At 36.1% G+C, this 19,885-nt stretch overlaps 2 protein-coding genes and 1 non-coding gene across 3 annotated transcripts; 1 reads left to right on the top strand and 2 right to left on the bottom strand.

Annotated features, from left to right (window-relative positions):
• The first annotated feature begins 7,168 nt into the window (after window positions 1–7,168).
• Window positions 7,169–9,210, top strand: LOC137730875 (NAC domain-containing protein 83). Its single transcript, XM_068469866.2, has 3 exons — window positions 7,169–7,866; window positions 8,172–8,458; window positions 8,708–9,210. Exons 1-3 carry the CDS (start codon window positions 7,686–7,688, stop codon window positions 9,005–9,007), a joined length of 768 nt encoding a protein of 255 aa, XP_068325967.1. The 5' UTR covers window positions 7,169–7,685; the 3' UTR covers window positions 9,008–9,210.
• Window positions 9,211–16,772: 7,562 nt separating this feature from the next.
• LOC137732137 (uncharacterized) lies at window positions 16,773–18,584 on the bottom strand. Its single transcript, XM_088687263.1, has 2 exons — window positions 18,372–18,584; window positions 16,773–17,100 (listed from the first exon to the last, which is right to left on the bottom strand). The coding sequence occupies exons 1-2, from the start codon at window positions 18,507–18,509 to the stop codon at window positions 17,002–17,004; spliced, it is 237 nt and encodes a 78-aa protein (XP_088543389.1). The 5' UTR covers window positions 18,510–18,584; the 3' UTR covers window positions 16,773–17,001.
• Window positions 18,585–19,211: 627 nt separating this feature from the next.
• Window positions 19,212–19,291, bottom strand: TRNAL-UAG (transfer RNA leucine (anticodon UAG)). The gene has a single exon. It is a non-coding gene; the product is annotated as a tRNA-Leu (tRNA).
• Window positions 19,292–19,885: the final 594 nt, after the last annotated feature.

Here is a 19,885-nt window from a genome sequence, read left to right on the forward strand (position 1 = left end):
TGTGCATATATGTAGTGTATGTTGGCCATTAGGATGCTTGTAATGGGGGGCAACCCCGAGAAGATAAATTTCCCATTAAAAGTAAAAGGAGTGAGGCAAAGAGGAAGAAAAACCAAGCCAAGTAGCCAACCCCCAAGACCCAAATTAAAAAATTAAAAAGAATTAAATTGAAAGATTATTAGAGTAATGGAAAATATGATTGGGTCGAAGAAGGAGGAAGGAAGCAGAGAAAGGCATTTTCCACTGAACAACATATTTTACTCAAAAAAAACAATAATTGCAGCCTTTGACGTTTCTCTTTTTTTCTCATCAAAACTCTCTTCGACACCCACACGCAACCTCCTTTGACCCTCACTCTACACAAAAACAAAACCTAATATTAATTAATTTAATAATTTTAAAAAATAGATAACAAATAAAAAATCACAGCCGCATTTCGGCTTACGAAATCCAGCTCCAACTATTCCTTCCATATTTTTTTTTATAATTTATTTTTACAGGTTGGCTGAGAAGAACTTTTTTTTTTTCATTTTCTTGTGATATTCCCTTTTTTATTTAATACTTTCTTTTTACAAAAGGCTCGCTTTTTATTTTATAATTCGGTCGACAAAATTGTTTAATTTTTGTGATAAAAGGGTTGCCCTTCTCCCTACGCCTACGGACTCAGGCTTTTCTTTCATTTGTCAATGTTTGATGCTCCGGTTAACTACTATCTAAACCGGCCCACGTTATCCCCACTCCAGTTTTATAATTCCAAAACTACCCCTGAAGAATCCGGTTTACTACAGAATAATATGATGCTCTTGTTTGGCAAATTGAATGACTAGTTAGATATTATTTTGAACATTTGCATGGTGAGAGTAGTTTTATTCTTATACGAAGTATTACTATAGCGAGATTTTACTGTAATAAGTGCAAAATACTGATTTACTTTTGTTTTAGAGTGTCGATATGTTTACCCCTGTATCTTATGTCCTCACCGGCTTCTTATTCAAAATTGTATTTACAAGTTCACCCCTTAACAAAATGCCATATAAAGACAAAGAAGCAATCCAAAGTGCAAGCTACGGAGAATTGTGATAATTTTCAATATTGATTTAAAAACTGAGAAACTGTGAAATCGAACAGAATCGGATGAAAAAAAAAACCGTAAGAAACCAGGTTGACCAAAACCGTTTAAACTTGGATCAGAACCGAACTGAACCAAACCAAACCGGTTTAAAACAGTTCCAGTTTCGGCTTCTAATTCTCAAGAACCATAAGAACTGCACCAGACCGTCTATATTAATTTTTAAAAAAAATCTAATTCTATAGCCCTTATTTTATATGCTCAAACTAAAAATCTATATAAAAATTTCTCAAGCCCAAAAGCCAAAACCTTGGTAATTATCTCACCTCATCCATTCAACTATGGCCGTGGGTTCACATTCTTATTTCCATCCCACTCTCTCCTCTCTTCGTTTCCTCATTTATCTTTATGCATTATGTACACTTTAATTTCATTTTAGGATGTACACTTTGGTCTTGATCTGAGACTTTTTATCTTTTGATTTATATATATGTAAATTTTCTATCTTCCGGTCACAAATGTTATAGATCTAGTAGTGGGACTCAAATTTGTTTGAATTTGTGGTTGAAATATGTGTTTGGAATTGAAAGTAGAAGATTCAAAACAAATATATAAATTATATATTTATAATTTTGGTTAGAACCGTAAACCGGTATAAACCGAACCATATGATTTTAGTAATAAATTTAAGCAGAACCAAATCGAACCGTTAATATTTTCCGATTCTGATTTGAAGGTGAAACAAGGCCGAACTAGACCTTGCCCACCCTTAAGCGCAGTCCTATATATATAGAAGAAAAAAAAAAAAAAAAAAAAACCCTTTAAACAGGCAAGCAACTGTCCTATAGAGAGACCCATGAGTGCTTCAATCCAGGTTTTGCAAAGGCAGAGGCAATACTGAAAGAGTGGGGGCAAATAGAAGACGGCAACGAGAGGCAGAACCAGATCGTGTGCTGGAATGTGAAGGTCATTTTGGGAACAACAATAGTGGGAAAATAATGTTTTCGTTTTTTATTTTTAGTAGTGAGTAAGATAATAAGGTGAGTGAAAAAAAAAATGTGAGTGGATCTAGCTCTTTTGTTTTATATCAAAAGAAGTTTATTATTGTAGTAGAAGAAGAAAGAAAACCATAGGACTAGAATCTGTGGGTGGAAGGAGAGGAGTGTCTTTTCAAGAAAATAGATTGTTTAGATGATTTCTCCTAAAATTTCCAACTGATCGAAAATAGCGAGACAAGAAGATTGAGGAAATCTTGAAATGGGGCATTGCTTGAAGGTGGCACTTTTGTCAGTTTCCCTAAATCCGACGTGGGTGCCCTTCGTCTTGGAGGCAAGTAGGTCCCTGAACTTTATTCCCTCACCCACCCACCCCCCACCACGAGCCATAACATCATCATAATTACTATAACACCCTTGTCATACTCAACCAAAATTATCCTTTTTCCCTAATCACAAAAAGATGAAACGTACAGATATAAGACTTTATTAGAATTGTTTTTAAAATGGTTAAAGTGCTTTTAAAAAATATTTTTAGATTTCAAAAACATTCGAAATGTTATCTGTAATAAGCATTGTAATAGTTATGTATTTTTTGCAGAAATCATTTTTAGTACCTTTTCAAGATTTACATGTATATTTATCAAAAATTAATTTCAAAAATGCTTTCAAGATTTTAAAAGTACTGTCAAACCACCTCTTATTTGTATGAAATATTCAAATTAGCTTAACACGCATCCCTATGCGTGCAGCCTACAATCCCATAAAAAACAAATATTGGTCCCCATTTAATATTGACTAAAATTTTGTAAAGGGGAATAAAAAGAAATGAATATTTTGGAAATTAATTGATTTGCTGCCAAATATTCCTTGCATGATATGATTCTTTTTTTTTTTTAATATATATAATTTTTTTATAATTCAATTATTTATGGTTTGATCTATTTTGGCAAGTAACTTAGGTGGCTGAAGATATTATGCCATACTTATATTCTTCATTTTAATTGTCCAACCAAATACTTACAACTTTCTTTTAATCCACCTATTTTAAGTTAAGATGTCATAAGATTATGAGCCTTGATGTTAGTATCCCAAATTTTGTGGTCGAATACCTAAAGATGCTCTGGGTAGAAAATACGATTATGAGATAGAGGTTACAGGCAAAAATGATAGAGGAAGACTCATGAAAACTTATAAGAAACTCTAAAGAAGACATGAAGTACTTGAAGATAACAGAAGATTTGGCGCAAAACTGACGCACTGGCGTTCTAGGATTCATAATGCCAACTCGCTTAGTAGGATAAGACTTTGTTGTTATTGTTTCGATATAACTGGATCCATGCTTAATGAAAATTAACAATTATAAACAACCTAATAAGATCTTTGATAGAAACTTGAAAGAAAAAAATGAAGCCAAAATCTTATGATGGATTTTATATGGAATAACATCAACGGTATTTGGTTATTACGTAACCAAAGAGATTGTTAAAAGAGTTACACTTCTAACTTTTAAGTACTCATTGAAGCATTGGCTAACCTTTCTAGTCGGGAGTACTTGGCTAACCTCAAATAAATAGACTACTATCATTTAATATTAGGAAACTGTTATTAGTACTCCATAAATTTCATTCTACACTATTCACAAGTGTTTTTTTCTTTCTAATTATATAAAGTTTAGAGTGCAAAATGAGATTTTTGGAGTGCCAATAACAATTTCCTAATATTATAATTTAATGATAATTTTTTATTTATAATTTAGAAATTTTATATTCGATTGAACAACGAGTTCTAATTCAATTTATTGTGAATATTTCATTGGCTTAACCCAAATCGCAGACGATTTAGTGAAGCTATATTGTTGTATAAAAGATAAAAATTTAATATAATTATCTTTTATTTTTTGCCATGATACTAAACATTTGAAATGGCTAATAATATATATATATATATATATTTTTTTTAACAAACAATATTATCTACTGTGAGATCCCACATCGTCCAGAAGAGTGGATCATGTAAGTCTTATATGTATATTCTCATCTCTACCTAACACGAGGCCTTTTGGGAGCTCATTGGCTTCGGGTTCCGTAAGAACTCCGAAGTTAAGCGAGTTCGCGCAAGAGCAATCCCAGGACGGGTGACCTATTGGGAAGTTCTCGTGTGAGTTCCCATAAACAAAACCGTGAGGGCGTGGTGGGGGCCCAAAGCGAACATTATCGTGCTACAGTGGAGTCGAGCCGGGAATGTGGTAGGGGCCTGGGCCGAGATATGACAATTTGGTATCATAGCCAATCCCTGGCCGGATGTGTGTAAACGAGGATGTCGGGCCCCTAAGGGGGTGGATTGTGAGATCCCACATCCCCCAGGGGAGTGGATCCTGTAAGCCTTATATGTATTTTCCCATCTCTACCTAACACGAGGTCTTTTGAGAGCTTATTGGCTTCGGGTCCCAAGATGGGTGACCCACTAGGAAGTTCTCGTGTGAGTCCCCTCGTGTGAGTTCCCAGAAACAAAACCGTGAGATTGTGAGTTCCCAGAAACAAAACCGTGAGATTGAGTCGAGCCCGGGATGTGGTGGGGCCCAGGCCGGGATGTGACATCTACACTACCTTGGGGGGGGGGGGGAGGGGGGTGAGTTTATCCTCACAATATGTTAGCAATAATATGATTCAAATTCATCTGTAGCGAGAATTAAACCTAAAACCTCTTTACAAGTGAAGAGGAATAAGTGGACTAATAATATTAAATTTGATATAAAAAGATATTTTTAATTGTGTAAGACACAACTAAGAAAGAATATTAAATTGTAAATAAAACGAAACTGCGTAGAAATAAGTACATGAAAGCCTATTATTCTCACTCCCCCTTGTGTACTTGGTAAGAGCCCCCCTCACGTCGGATCGAGCATATATTTTTAGCTTATGAAGCATCCGATAAATAAGAAGGATATCTGAACGTTCTTCAAATAATTCCATTTTATGAGGATTAAAAAAAGAAATTGGTAAAATTTTTCTTGTTTTCGACACCATAGATATCGAAAAGTTAAGAAGTCAAATGTTTTCTCGTCGGAAAAAAATTGTTAAGAAGCAGGTAAGAAAGGCTCCCTCTCTCCCGCTATGCGGTCTTGTATAAAGCCCTTCTGCCCATTATTGATCTCCATATAAGCAAGTAGATTGAAAGTTGTGGAGGTGATAGCAAAAGTAAGTAGGGAAGCAGAAGCAAGAGGTCTTCAAATAACTTTTGTGTAATAAAATTTCTAGGTCGCATTTCATTAGTCTCTAAGGCAAAGTCTCGCTTAATCATTCATAGACCATTTCTTCTTTCTTCAACCGGTCATATCTGATCTGGCTGGTAGCGACATGATAAAAGGGTCCAAAATAGTTAATTTTTTTTTTCTAAGTTGTAAATTTAAGGGGGCGGATGAATCAAGTACGGCCTCTAAAAACATACAATAATCAGCTTTTTATTAACATTTGTCTTTCCCGTCGGTGTCGTCAATGGTTTACTTTCTTGAATGAAAGATAAAAATAAAAAACTACAAAAATAAAAGCCTAATATTCTCATTTCTCAACAAATTTAGGCAGTTTTGTTTTTGTTGGTTCTTTAATATTCCAAAAAGAAGAAGAAGAAAAAACTGCAGACATAAATATTCCGTAGTCCGACCTTTTGTTTACCTGGCAAATGGCACCATAACTATTTGTTGATGACAGAGGCTACAACCGTAATTTCACCCAATGACTTTTAAGGCTTTTGGTCAAGTACGGCTGTCAGCATGACATAACGTGACTTCATCCTTACCAGGCCGCAACCCTTTGCTGCCTGCAACTAATAATTTGAAGTACGATTTTCTCCCCTTGTATTCTTATCTCTTTTCCTCCTCTTATTTCATATATTATTTTTGATCTTATTGTCTTTATAAAAAATTAATATAAAATATTGACGTGGCTAAACCATAATCATTCAAATAAAAAGAAAGAAAATAGAAGAGATATTAGGAGGGGAGAGAATCCTCCTCCAATACCTTCTACTCTTACTGGTGCTTGGCCTTTGCTCATCAGTCTTCGGTACAAAGACCATAATACCCTTCAAGCATTTCCTCTCTCAATTATACGGAAAAATCTACCTACGACGACGGTGTTATTCTAGCAGTATTCTAAATTAATAATGCACTGATATCAAATTTTATATATGACAATGTGTTACTGGTTTGAAATACTGCTATTGTTACAATAGCATATAAGAAAAACTACTTGCATATGTGTCCATAAACATTTCCTTTTCTGAGTTTAATAAGTTAACTTAATAATTGTGTTAAAATGTGGATTTGAGATAAGGTATGCTACTTCTAAGACTCGCTTCTACGTTTATATATGTCTGATGGTGATTTGGAGATAATATATGTTACTTTTAAGCCTCATTTAAACTTTCGGGCATGCGAAATAAATGAATTAAGACATGATTTTCGGGTAGTCATAGAATGAGTTTACTTGTTTCTAGACAAAGCCTAATCAAGTAATCACAACCGAGAGTGAAATATCTCGTCCATCTGTTGTTGAACGGTAGGGTAGATGTTGCAATGTCAGGAAGTAGAGAGTAGCTTTCCTGCATCTCATTGCAAGTAAGGAGCCATGCATTGCTTATTCCCTAAATTCTATAAAAGAAACCTACTTAAAATAGCGTTGCTAATGTTGCAGTGTCCCAAACCGATCAGGCATTGGCTTGTATGTAAGATTTCTTACGTAGTAATATGTGATTGCTTTGGAGTAAAATTACAATGACATCTTCATAAAATTACTCGCATGTCAATCACAAAATTGACATATATGCAAAAACAGTTTTTTTTGGTGATTCTAAGAAGTTATTAAAATAACCTATTACAACTAAGAAGCCAATCAACGTACACAATATAATTGTTTTGTGAGATGACCAAAATGCACCTCCCCACCGTCAAAAAAATATACAAGTTTGCAACATGAAGGGTAAGGATTAAAATGGCAATTTAGGTAAACGATAAAACAAAACCATACTCTTATCAAAATTTGAGATTTGGAAGGCAGGGAAGAAACCCAAAAGGGCTTTAACAGCTTCGGTTATTTCCACACACACACAAAGGTCGAACACCAAAAGAAGAAAGTCTTCCTCTCTCTCTCAAAGGATTTTGGGTTTCGTTTAGTTGGCAAAAACTTTCACCTTTTCGCAGAGCCCTCGACGTTTTGTTAAAATTGTGTCCAAGGAAAAGGAGATTGAGTCTTGTTTACGCCAAATGGGCGTCCTCTTCTCTCTCTCTCTCTCTCCTCGCATTGTCTCTAACACCCATTACTATAAAAGAAGCCACACTTTCTCACCTTGAAACTCACCACCATTAATCTCTCCAAACTTTTATTTCCGTTAGGACTCTTCGTTCCTTCTTGTTCTTGTTCCCTCTTGTTCTTGTCCAATCACCTCGTTTGTTTATATTATCCAATCCTCCAACGGACTATAAGACCCTGTCATGACTGTGTTTGCTCAGGATTAGATTTCTGAGTTGGGATTGGACTAAAAGGCTTTAGCCTTTTCAGTTCATTGGACTTTCTCGGACTAAAAGGCTTTAGCTTTTTCAGTTCATTGGGATTTTCTCGGACATGGAGAGGATTAATTTTGTGAAGAATGGTGTGCTGAGATTGCCTCCCGGTTTTCGATTCCACCCGACGGACGAGGAGCTTGTTCTGCAGTACTTGCGGCGCAAGGTTTACTCCTGCCCCTTGCCTGCCTCCATCATCCCGGAGGTTGATGTCTGTAAGGCCGACCCTTGGGATTTGCCAGGTTGGTTTTTCACTTTTCCGTGCAATTCACTTCTTCCGTTTGAAGCGATTTTTTTTTTCTTTAATTTTGATTTGGTTTGACCAAACTACAATGCCAAATGCCTACCAATCAAAACCCAAATCGTGTTTTAGACGGAAATGGTATCGAATCTCCCATTTTTCGGCTTCTGCACTCGTTCTGTGAGTGCGGAAATCGTCAAGTATTCAGTTTGGAGCGCAGAGAGCTTGAAATGGAGCTCAAAAATCGCTACTAAAAAGAAATTAGATGGAGAATTGAAAGACTCGGTTTGTTTTGTTTTGGTTTAGGTGATTGTGCGCAAGAGAGGTACTTCTTCAGCACTAGGGAGGCCAAGTACCCCAATGGGAACCGATCGAACAGAGCGACGGGCTCTGGTTACTGGAAGGCGACCGGATTGGACAAGCAGATTGTGACTTGCAGGGGCGGCCAAGTCGTGGGAATTAAGAAAACTCTGGTTTTTTATAGAGGAAAGCCTCCCCATGGCACTAGGACCGATTGGATTATGCACGAATACCGCCTTGTTTTGCCCGAAAATCCGGCCTCCATTGCCCCACCAGAAAAGAATGCAACCCAAGTGAGCTTCTTGTTCTATTTAGTGTTATTTCAATGAGATTAGCAGTTTATTTTGTCATAAGATCCCAGCGGAGGCTTTAAAGTCATCCTTGGTCACATGTTTTATGATTGGAGCCAGAACGGTATCTGATTATCTTCGAGTCCCCAACTTAAACTCCCAATTTTGAAGAACCCCATTTGAGATATTTCTTCAATTCTGCTCTCCAAACCACAAAGAACACATTTTTATTTTACTATTTTGTTGTTGCAGAGCCCTGTGGTGCCAATGGACAACTGGGTTCTTTGCCGCATATTTTTGAAGAAAAGGGGAGGCAAAAATGAGGAGCAGCAAGTTCAACAGCCCTCCTGCGATGTTCGAAAACCAAAGAACTCGAGGCCTGTTTTCTACGATTTCATGACGAAAGACAGGGCAAATTTGAGCCTTGCACCTTGTTCTTCCTCCTCAGGGTCGAGTGGAATCACAGATGTGGTTTCTAGTGAGCAAGTAGACAATGATCACGAAGAAAGCAGTAGTTGCAATAGTTTAGGTTTCATTAGAAGAAAACAGTAGCAGTTTAAATTAATTAATTTATAATCGGCTTAAATTAGTTCGTTTATGTTCCAGTAATTGGGCTCTTCTGGTTGCTTTATCAGAATAAACATCTGGGAAAAATCCAAGTTTAGGAAGAAAATCGGCAAGTAACTTGTAGTCCGTAATTTGGAGAGTGATGGATGGTTTTTATAATTTATGTAATCAAATCCCACGTTTTCTAATATCTGATGTATTTACATTCTATTTCCATTTGTTTGGACCCGATTTCAGCACTAACAGTGGCACTCTCGCGTATTAACAATTCTCCATTCTCACTATTTGTTTGAGTGGTTGGAACGATTTCGGGTAATTATATAATCCAAAAATTCCATAATGCTCGGTAGTATGCGATACTCTTCAGATATTGAAAAAAAATCCTTGTAATCTGAACATGCTCTTCTGCATTTCACGCAGCAGAATTTATTTATAGAAAGATATGATATTTTCAAGGAATAAGTGTTGAAAAGTGATCCAAAGAGGAGTAAAAAGCAAAGTGAAAGTGTAAAAAATGTAACCTGAAATTTTCTAAAGGGAGTCTTTAGATTTGGGGAGGAGCAAAAGAATTTAGAATAATTTTTATCTCTGCAAAGATCGTCACCTTCGCACGAGGTTCCATTTCTCCCTTTGTGGAAAGTTCAAATTCACACTCAAAAGGAACCCAATTCCGAAACATTGTTTTCAGATGGTTCGAAATCAAATCTCCAAGAATCAAATTCCAAGCCGGCTCTCTCTCTCTCTCTCTCTCTCTCTCTCTCTCGCAAATCTTCATATGCACTCCAATCTGCATCATGGAAGATTAAACCCCGGAATCTTATTCCCAAGAAACAGACATTCTGACCTAGTTTTTCCACAAACATTTGTTGCAATTTTGTACTATTTTTAGTGTCTTACAAAAAAATAGGGGTCTTATAGGGCAAGAACTTATGTAGAGCAACCGGGGATCATTATAGGGTTCCACTCGGCTCCACTAATCTCGTCTAGGGTGAGAGCTGTCATGGTGACAAATCCTACCAATATTTATCTTTATTTGTAAGGTATATCTCGAAACACACAAGACCTATTGTATTTTGGTTTCAAAACTTTACGCTAATTTCATTCAATATGAACACTAATCTAATCAGATAGTCTTACAAAAGTTTTTCTCGTACGAATGCAGGTTGGTGATGTAGGGAAACAGGGCTAACTAAATTTTGAATCTAAAAGACCAGTTGGTGAAAGTAGAGAAGCGACTAAAAATACAGTGGAATGTTTGCTTAGCAGGGACCAGCACTGCAAATTGAAAAGAAAAATGGGATTTGGCCAGTTGGGAGAGGGTCCCAAGTTTTGAAAACGGATCCGTCCCATCAATCAGACACCTTAAATTTCTTAAAAGCACATGATTTCTTGCGCATTTATTCCTGCTAGTTTACGTAAACGATACCTCTTATTCTTAATCCAAACAGAGTTATAACTCTGATAGACAACAAATTAGCCCAGATTAGGGGAAAGATTGTCCCACTAGAGTAAGCATCCTCGTCGGATTTTCTTTGTAAAGATCTTGAAGATCCTTTAATTACATTCGTTCATCATACATCATGCGACTAATTTTTATCAGATACCGTTTATATTCAATTTTAAATAAAAAAATTTACAATTATTTATGACCGTACGATATAGCATGAATATATGTGATTAAAGAATCTCCAGAATCCTCCTGAGTCCCACTAGCATCTACTCGCTGCTTCTACTTGGGATACGTTTCGGCAATCCAAGCCTACAATTGGTTGGTCTAAGCTTGTTTGGTATAATCAAAATATTTCGAAGATGAGCTTCATTCTTTGGTTGGCTATTAAATGCAAGCTTTCTACCATGGATAGAATTTTAACTTTTGCTTCTTGTCACTTGTGTACTCTGCTCTAGTGCTACGAAGTCCCATTGCCACCTCTTCTTTGAGTGTCCTTTTACCGATGGTATTTGGTCTTCGGTGCTATTCAAGTGCGGTGTCCCTTGGCTAAGGCTCCCTTGGCCTCTTTTTGTCATGTGGGCTAATAGCCGTTGCAAGGGAAAATCTCTATCTTTGATAGTTTTGAAGTTAAGTCTTGCTGTTACAATGTATTATGTTTGAAGGGAGCGGAACAACCGTAGATTCAAGAACTCATGTCAATCCGTTGTGGTGGTTCTCAACTCACTTAAGTCCACCATTAGACTTTGATTGAGTTCTTTGAAAATCACCCATTCCGCTGCTAATGACTCTACTTTACGGGAATGGAATATAACTTCGAATAGTTAGTGTTTTTTTGCTGCTTTGATGCAGCGTTGTTAACTTTGCTGTCTATTTTTCTTTTAGCTGCAGCTTTTTGTTGCGTGTTTGTTTTTTCAGCTACTCTTTGCTACTTGCATTCTTTTTTTTCTCATCAATATATTTTATTTACCAAAAAAAAAAAACATTGACTTGCATTAATTTTTGATAATTTTATCATTAATTAGTTCCTAATTATTACTTTAATACAAATTATATTTACTGCATGTTTTGCACACCTGTCGCGCATGCAAGAGCCACGAGCCTGACGTAGTTGATTCCATCACCAGAAAATATTATTGGCCCAAAAAAATCATCAGTAAAATATTATGGATGCCATGGACACAAAGTACACACACAACTCATCATAGAATCCCTCCTCATAATATGTAATGATAACCAAATTGAGGTAGCGGATAATCGTAATTTCTCATCAATTTGTTTTTTAAGTAAAAAATAAAAAATTTAGGTAATAGATCTGTGACATTATTTTTTTATACAATTTTCAATACTAAGAATCAACTAACATAACAGATGGAGCGTATAGTCTTAATTGTTGAAAAAAGAAATTTGTGCTTGAATATTTTTTTATAATATACCTCATACATGGGTATAGCCTTGAATGTTCGAAAAATGTTGTGAGGTGTTCGAAAATGGTTGAAGTAGTTGAATAGGAGGATCATTATGACTATATAGCTCCTAGTAAATTTACCAAAGATGAATGATTGATATTATGGATGATTGGTTACGGAGGGACCACTTCGTTTTTGTAGGTTGGTCTGGGCTCGTACTATTTTCTTGTGCCTATTTCATTTTATGGGATTGGTTTATAGGTACAACTTTTATAACTTCATGGTATACTCATAGATTAGCAAGTTCCTATTTGAAAGGTTGTAACTTCTTAACCCTGACAGTTTCCACTATAGCTAATAATTACAACATCTTCATGAAAGAGTCATGTCACTTTCAAAACTCTTTGATACTGTTATGTTATACTAAGTACCAGCTTGGCACATCTGAAATTATAAAAAAACAAATATGAAAAAAAGTTGGGATGTAAAATGTGTTTGGTAATTGTAAAAATAAGTGCTTCTTTTCAAAGTTTCAGCCAAAATAAGCAAAAAAATGGAAGCAGCATTTTGCTGCTTCTCAAAACCAGCCTTTTTTTCAAAGTAGGTAGATGAACAGTAAAGTTTAATGAAACTTTCTTAAACCCAATTATAACTTCTTTCTCTTTCTCGCGATCTCCATCTGGCGCATCAATGCCATGTCGTGGAAGAACGTCATAAGCTCCTTGGAAGTGGTTTCAAGCGTGTGCGATAGTGGCTCATAGTTGTGGGAGGTGAAGGGGAGGGACGTCTTGATCATGAGGGTGGTGGAGTTATGGCGGCGGATGAGATGGGACATCAGAGAGATGAGGTGAGGGATAAGGCAGAGGTGAAGGGACTCAGGAGATTGGAGTCGGATGAGGAGGAACTGGGTTTCCCGGCGATTCCAAATACCCCAGAATCATCGCCGTGTAGCTCTCTAGCAAATCGTCGAGACCGGGTTTCGATGGCAAAGATCCGACTGCAACTGGGTTTTTCGATTTGAAGATAGATCCTCAAAGACGAGGTTGCCCACATCAAAATCCCATAAATTTCACAATTCATTTTCGGTTTTTGTTTAGCAATTGCTTGGGATGGAGGAAGAAAAGGCGGTGGTGGGGTGGTGATGAAAAGTTGAGGGGGACATGTGTTTGGGGGGGGGGGGGGGGAGGACACGGCAAATCCTAGAAATCCCATTTAAAAAATTATACCCTTTAGTCATTTAACATACTCACAACAGTTTTATATAAAGTTTATCAAACACTTGAACATTTTTTTTTTGTTAAAAGCACTTTTACAATAAAATGTTTACCAAATATATAACTACTTTATTTTACAGCTACTTATTTTTACAGCACAACATATGCAGTTTTTTTTTTAAAACACAGAAATACCAAACTAGCCCTAAGAGAAAGAAAAGGAGTGTAAATACAATATCTGACCAAAGTTATTCAAAATTCTTTATTTAGGAATCATCTAGAAGTATAAACCCCTTACGCATCTAATTTTCTATTTGAAAATACAAGGAGCGATCTAAAACGAGCTTTTAACTCATTGAATTTAGCTTCTTTCATTGAAGTTGAAAGGTAAATTTATAAACATGATCAATTCTAAGAACAAGAGAAAAAAATTGTAAAAAAATGATGGAACAAAACCTACAAGATTGGTTGTTGTCCTATACAAACATGAGGCATGGATGATGATGATATCGTAGGTTGGATAGGTTTGAGGAGGATGGGCCACAACCCCATCATCCAGTGCCAAGTGGACATCAAGTGGGCAAAGGACGGCATAATAATATGATTAAACCTTTGATTATCACTCCCCATAAATATTACGGAAACTTTTTTAAAAGTAGAATTTTTTTTAGAATTATTTGTCGTTTTACAGTTTAATATTAATTTTCTAACTAATATTATAAAATATATTAAGTAAAAAAATAAGATGATAAAGAATTTATGGAAAGTCTAATTTTGAGGGAGCTCCGTTATCATTTCTCCCCTGATTAATGCATAATTGAGAGGGCAATTTGCCAATTTGCCAATTTGCCGTGCCATGAACAGAGGGGAAGAACCTACAAAATTAAATATATTTTAGGAAAATAAATAAATAAAAATATGTGCCGGCCAATGTTTCTTTGACACTGGTTTAGAATCACCTATTTTCCTTTTGGAGTTCTTCACGTCACTTTTTCTATATATTTCTTTTCATTTTCATCACACAAAAAATAATTAAATAATAAAAAAAATTGTGTGTATGTGAGAGAGAGGGGAGAGAGAGAGGATTGGATTGGATTGTGGATTGCTGACTTGGGTTCTCAAATTGTCGATCACGTGGGCGGGCCGTCGTGGTAGACCACACACTACAGCTACAAACTGATTAGGTCAATCACATAAAGAAATACACTTGCCCCCGTCGCATAAGGACGTCTATGACGGGGACTTATCACAGTAGTGTTTCATGTCAATAATACATTTTAAAAAGAGATTCTTTTATATTGTTTCATTAGAATAATACGTTTTTTGGCAAATTTTTTTATATAATTTTATATTATTGATACAAAGTAATACAACGACAGTATGTCGTGTCATGAAAGTTGATTTTCTGCCCTCGAAACGCATAGGAATTGAGGGGGTGAGGGGGTAGTTTGTGGTCTCTATCATCTCTCAAAGGAAGGGCAATTCTGATATTTTCAAAAACATTACCAAGCAGACAGGGAATGTATTTTATCCATTTGTGTATGTTGATCAGTTCCACAACCAACCACTTTTATATATTATTTCCTCTTTTTTTTTTTTTTGAAAAAATTAAGTTTTAAGAGGGGTTGCTTAGGATCTATGCAACAGAGACATCTCCAATTTTTAAACCAGTTCTAATGGCACGGTCAAATCAAACACTAATCAAAATAATAATCTCCAACATTAAAATTAATGAGGGTGGACCTCCCATTGCTAATGAAGGTTCTCTCTAGAACTCCATGCCAAACGAGCAAGATGGTTATGCACAGTGAATCTTAATTATTGTAAACCTCAATTTAACTTACATGAATAGGATGACGGGAAGCGTAAGGCTCATGCTCGTTTTATAACGAACGACAGGATAATTCACCCGCAACAAAACTATACAAGTGTAATAAATTAAAGGGTTCAAAAGAAAGATGGAGTAAACTACAGAGACAGTTTGTCAATTAGGCAAAGGACTAGGACAAATATGTCCCTACCCAAATTGTGACAAAGGGAAGTAGAGATGGAACTAAAACTGCACAGCTAAAAGGAATCCAATGTTTGAGAATCTCAAGAGGGAGGGTTGGATAATTTTTTTGTTGGTATATTTAAATGAGGCATTCAGTAGGTGGGTAGGTTCCCTATGGCAGAAGGAAATACCTCCCCACACGGCAGCTATTTGCCACAGCTTAACCCCTCAAACAGATTTTAAAAGCTAATACCAACTGTTGCACAAAGATGTAAATTATGTGGCCTAATTGAATTAAATGGGGGTCGATGATATTTGTGTTTCCTCTAAGAAATTTTTTAGTGTGTCAAAAACACGAATCGGCATATTCATTGTCATAAGATAAGTAGTTAGAATTTTGTTTTAAAGCATTCAATCATCAGTATTATGACACTTGGTGTACCAAGCTGTGTTTCTAACCCATTAAAAAATCTCTCCTACTCAAGAGGGTAAAAAACTCGAGTGGGTCTCAAAAAAGGTTGGGTTTTTTTTGTCCCAATCAACTCTGTGCTAATCCACCTTAAAAGAGCAACCCTACTGAAGTTTATCTCTGAGCTTATTTCAGGAGAAGTAACTTCTCCACATGCCTCCATTGCACACTTGCGTTAAAAGCAAAAATAAACATAAGTGTGCAGAAGAAAAACCCGAACGAGCGGAAATTATTTCTTTCCTAAAGATTAAAGGATTTAGAGGTGATGAGCTCCTTGACAGGAAACAAGGGACGGCAACAACCTCCCCGATGACCAATTAGTTTCTCACCTTTTCTTCCCTGCACTAAAAGATGATCAATTTTCCATCTTTTTGGCAAGCAGAAAGTGAGACATTTCAACATCCAAAGATGCACTAACTTGTCAAATATCTTTAGATTTCCCTGCTGCAGAAATCTTGTATAAATAAAAGACAAAGACGCACATATGATATTGAACACACATATGGAGGAGCATTAAGCTCATGTAATGGAATCATATATGGTTGCGTGTAAAAACCATAAACTCATCACCAATGAATGGCCTCAAGCATCTCTCTTCAAATTCTATGAGTTGATAGCGACATATGCAGACAACGAAAAATGAACTAATTTAATTAAGTTTTCCGATGTTGAACGGTACTAGATACTACAGAAGGGGTTGGGAACGTGAAGGATTTTTCAACCCGTTTTTCGGCCTTTTTTGTGTCCACATTTCATCAGTAGGTATATCAGTTATCTTATATACACAAAAACATGGACCACACAACATCCTATGACAAAGCTCGGTATTATCCTATGGTTGGGAGTGCAAAGATTCCCTCCCTAAAAGATAACCTAATTCCATCAGCCCTACAAACCAAGGGCGGACTTTTCATTAGCAATGATAACTTGCTGATGCAATTTCACTAAACGATCCCTTTCGACAATAAAATTCCTAATTCTTCAAACAATTTGGACGTAAACATTACAGTAGGCCTAGAGATATTTCCTCCATAAAGAATAGTCATTTCATGAGTTTTAAAAGTAAAGTAACTTAAGATGTCCTGAAATCCGACAGCCAATCTCAGTTTACGGCCAGCTTAGTTTTGGCATTGACTACTGAATGACATGCTTAGAGACACATTCCTACCGGGCAATACAGCTACCATAAACCAATAAGCTTCATATTGGAGATACACATTGACAGCAAGCAATACAGAATAGTCTTATTGATCATCGGAGTTATCCACGTTATACAAGACCACAATCGTTTTCAGTCCAGGACTTAAACACTCAACTCTAGAAATAGAAAGATCAAAATGGAAGTTCACGATAGCATTCAGTCGAAGATTATAACAAATAGTTGACATTTATAGCATTGCTATTCCTGAACCAATGCATCCAGGTTTGCCTAGCTTCCTTACTCACATTATTGGCTACCTGTGTTTTTTTTCTCAGACACTCCAACAGTAGCAGCACCCGATGACTGTGAAGGTGTTTCTGCACATGCCCTCAGGACAGCTTCATTCTGCAAGGAAAGTGGCATTTCCAGAAGTTCAATATCAGTCTAGTCTAACAGAAGATCACCCAATTTTGTGACACAACATTAATCCCAACACAGAATTTTGAGTGTACAAGTATCAGACACACTCCATAAGTACATTGCAATATCAATATTCTAGCGGTGCTTTCATCTAGATGTATATATACGAAGTAGCTCTTCATGGAACAACCCACAACCTGACGTTCTTGTAAACAGAAGCAGATACTAGAGGGAGATGGTAAAGGCATAAGCACATGGATTAGACCGACTATGATTGAAATGGGCAGGATTCTATAAGAGGTGAAAAGACCCGTATAGTACAGAATAGACTCCACAGGCAGCCAAAACCTGCACTTGACATTTTTCATTGAATAAATATTATATAACCCGCAAAAACTACAATGGTGTGTCTGGATGAGGAATTTCCAAGTGCCATGGAATTTAAGCTACGTTAGTAAGAAATGCACAACAAATTATTAAATAGAGGGTTTGAAATGCACTACATGATCATTTCAAAGCCGCTAAACAAAGAACTTTCAAATGACTCCTTTCAAGTAATCATAAATAAATCCTGCATCTAGTCATTTCAAATCCCTCCATATAATGTTTTGTAACGCATGTCTTACTAATGTAGCATAAATCCTCGGTACCTCCAAAAACACCACAATGGAATTAGACTGAATCAATGACTGATAATTAGGATCCAAAAGATGATTGAAGAAAATAGAATTCCAAGGAAAAACAATCAGTCTGGTATTAGCGGGATCACATTAGATGATAATCATGTTTAAGCTCAATGACTACGAACAAACAAGCTTTTGCATATACATCACACAGTTTCCTTCGTAGGGAATTTCATCTATTACACCCGGTTAATCTACCAGAAATTACGATTACATGAATAATATGAAAGGATACCACTACTCCATTGAATCCAATACTATGGTCATTTATCGAGACCAAAGTCGCCAAACTCAATCACTTCCGCTTATTTTTATGTTGAAACTAATGATTTAGAAAACCCAACTGGAAATTTCTCAGTTTTCACATGTCTAAAATCAACAGCCCTTCACCAAATGCTGAGGTTTATGCACTACTATTTACACGCCACATAACTTTTCACATCAAATAATCCGATTTCAAGCAATTAATAGCTCCAAAATTTCAAGTATTCAGTAAAACCCTAAACCCTAAAACCCTAATCAGAGGCTGACAGATCAGCAATGATATGGAACAGTAAGAAAGGAGAAGAGAACCTGCCAAACGCGGAGGAGGCGCTTCTTGGCGTTGGCTTTACGGGTGGTGGTCAGCTTTATTCTCTTCCAAACAAGACCGCCGGAGTCGTGCTTCTTCACTATCTCCAGCACTCGCGTCCCCCAAAACGCACCCGCCATCTCTCTCTCCTCCCTCTCCCTCCTCCCCTGCTTTTTGCTCTCCGTTTTGGATCTCCTCTTGCATTCGTTGGGTTTTTCGTTGATCCATTACACTTTGGAAACAATATTTGGGCTTACTTACTCTTTCGGATATTGGGCTCCATATAGTTCAATCTGGCCCATTTAGGTTGGACCCCAACTAGGGCTCTGATCTTTTCAAATACTGAGAAATATGATTTACATACATCTCTTTTCTCTTTCTGCACAATCATATTTATTTATATATTATGATTATTTCTTATTTCTTGTATCAAAATGCTAGAATTAAATAAGAGTAAAAAAAAAACAAAAATGATGTGCGAAAATTATTTTTCCCCAAAAATATGAAATTATGATTCATGTGATATGTAGCGGTTATGACAGTATCACCAACAAAATATCACATTAGCCCATTTAATTAGAAAAATCTTTGTTCATGTCAAAGAAAAATAAAGAAAGAAATTTGTTTTGCATCGTTTAACTACAAATTGTTCTTTCTTAATTAAATGCAACGAGGTTTGTGAGCGTCATTTTTTACTGAAAGGTAATTTGAACTTAAAATGTCCGTATTTTCTTTAGCTGAGAGTGATTGTTTGCGGTTAGCTTAAATGGTGATAAAAAATAGAGTGGTGAGTTAGAATCAGCATAAGTCTATGGTTATACAAAAAATAATAAAAAACATTTTGACGGCTGTGGGATTTGAACCCACGCCCTTTCGGACCAGAGCCTAAATCTGGCGCCTTAGACCACTCGGCCAAACCGTCGCATGGAAATGTTTTCCCTAATTACTAGATAAGTAATTGTTTGAAGATTGTTAACAGCTGGGCTCTTGGGTCCTGTGACTTCATTTCATAAATGTTATGGGCTCTGACTTGAGTTTGATTTTACTCGTCAATCGCACATATGAAACCACGGAGATTACGCTTTCTAAGTTTAATTCAATATTCCGTTGATAAAAATTTCGTTTTTATTCACATATATTTATTTTTTATTGTTTGATGCTTCATATAGACGGAAAATAAATGACAGAAGTTTTAAGTAAAGAATGATGAAATTAAAGGGCATGGCGGGAGTGATGAGGGAGAAATAAAGGAGAATACATGAAAACAATTAATTGAAAGTTAAAAGAGTTTCGGGTTTTAATTTTATTTTGTGTGTCATTCCATTAACATTCATTTCACATTTCTTCCACCATATATCCTTCAAACTTCTTCCAATTATATCACATACTTTTGTTCCATATCATTATAATAAGATTAAAGCAAAAAATGAAATATTTATCAAATAAGTCCGTATATATGTGATTTTCCCTTCCTCAAAGAAACTCTCATGTAAAATATTTGCAATCGCAATCAACA

Source organism: Pyrus communis, chromosome 16 (assembly GCF_041283825.1).
Source record: "Pyrus communis isolate YQ-2024b chromosome 16, ASM4128382v1, whole genome shotgun sequence".
NCBI classification, from domain to species: Eukaryota; Viridiplantae; Streptophyta; class Magnoliopsida; order Rosales; family Rosaceae; genus Pyrus; species Pyrus communis.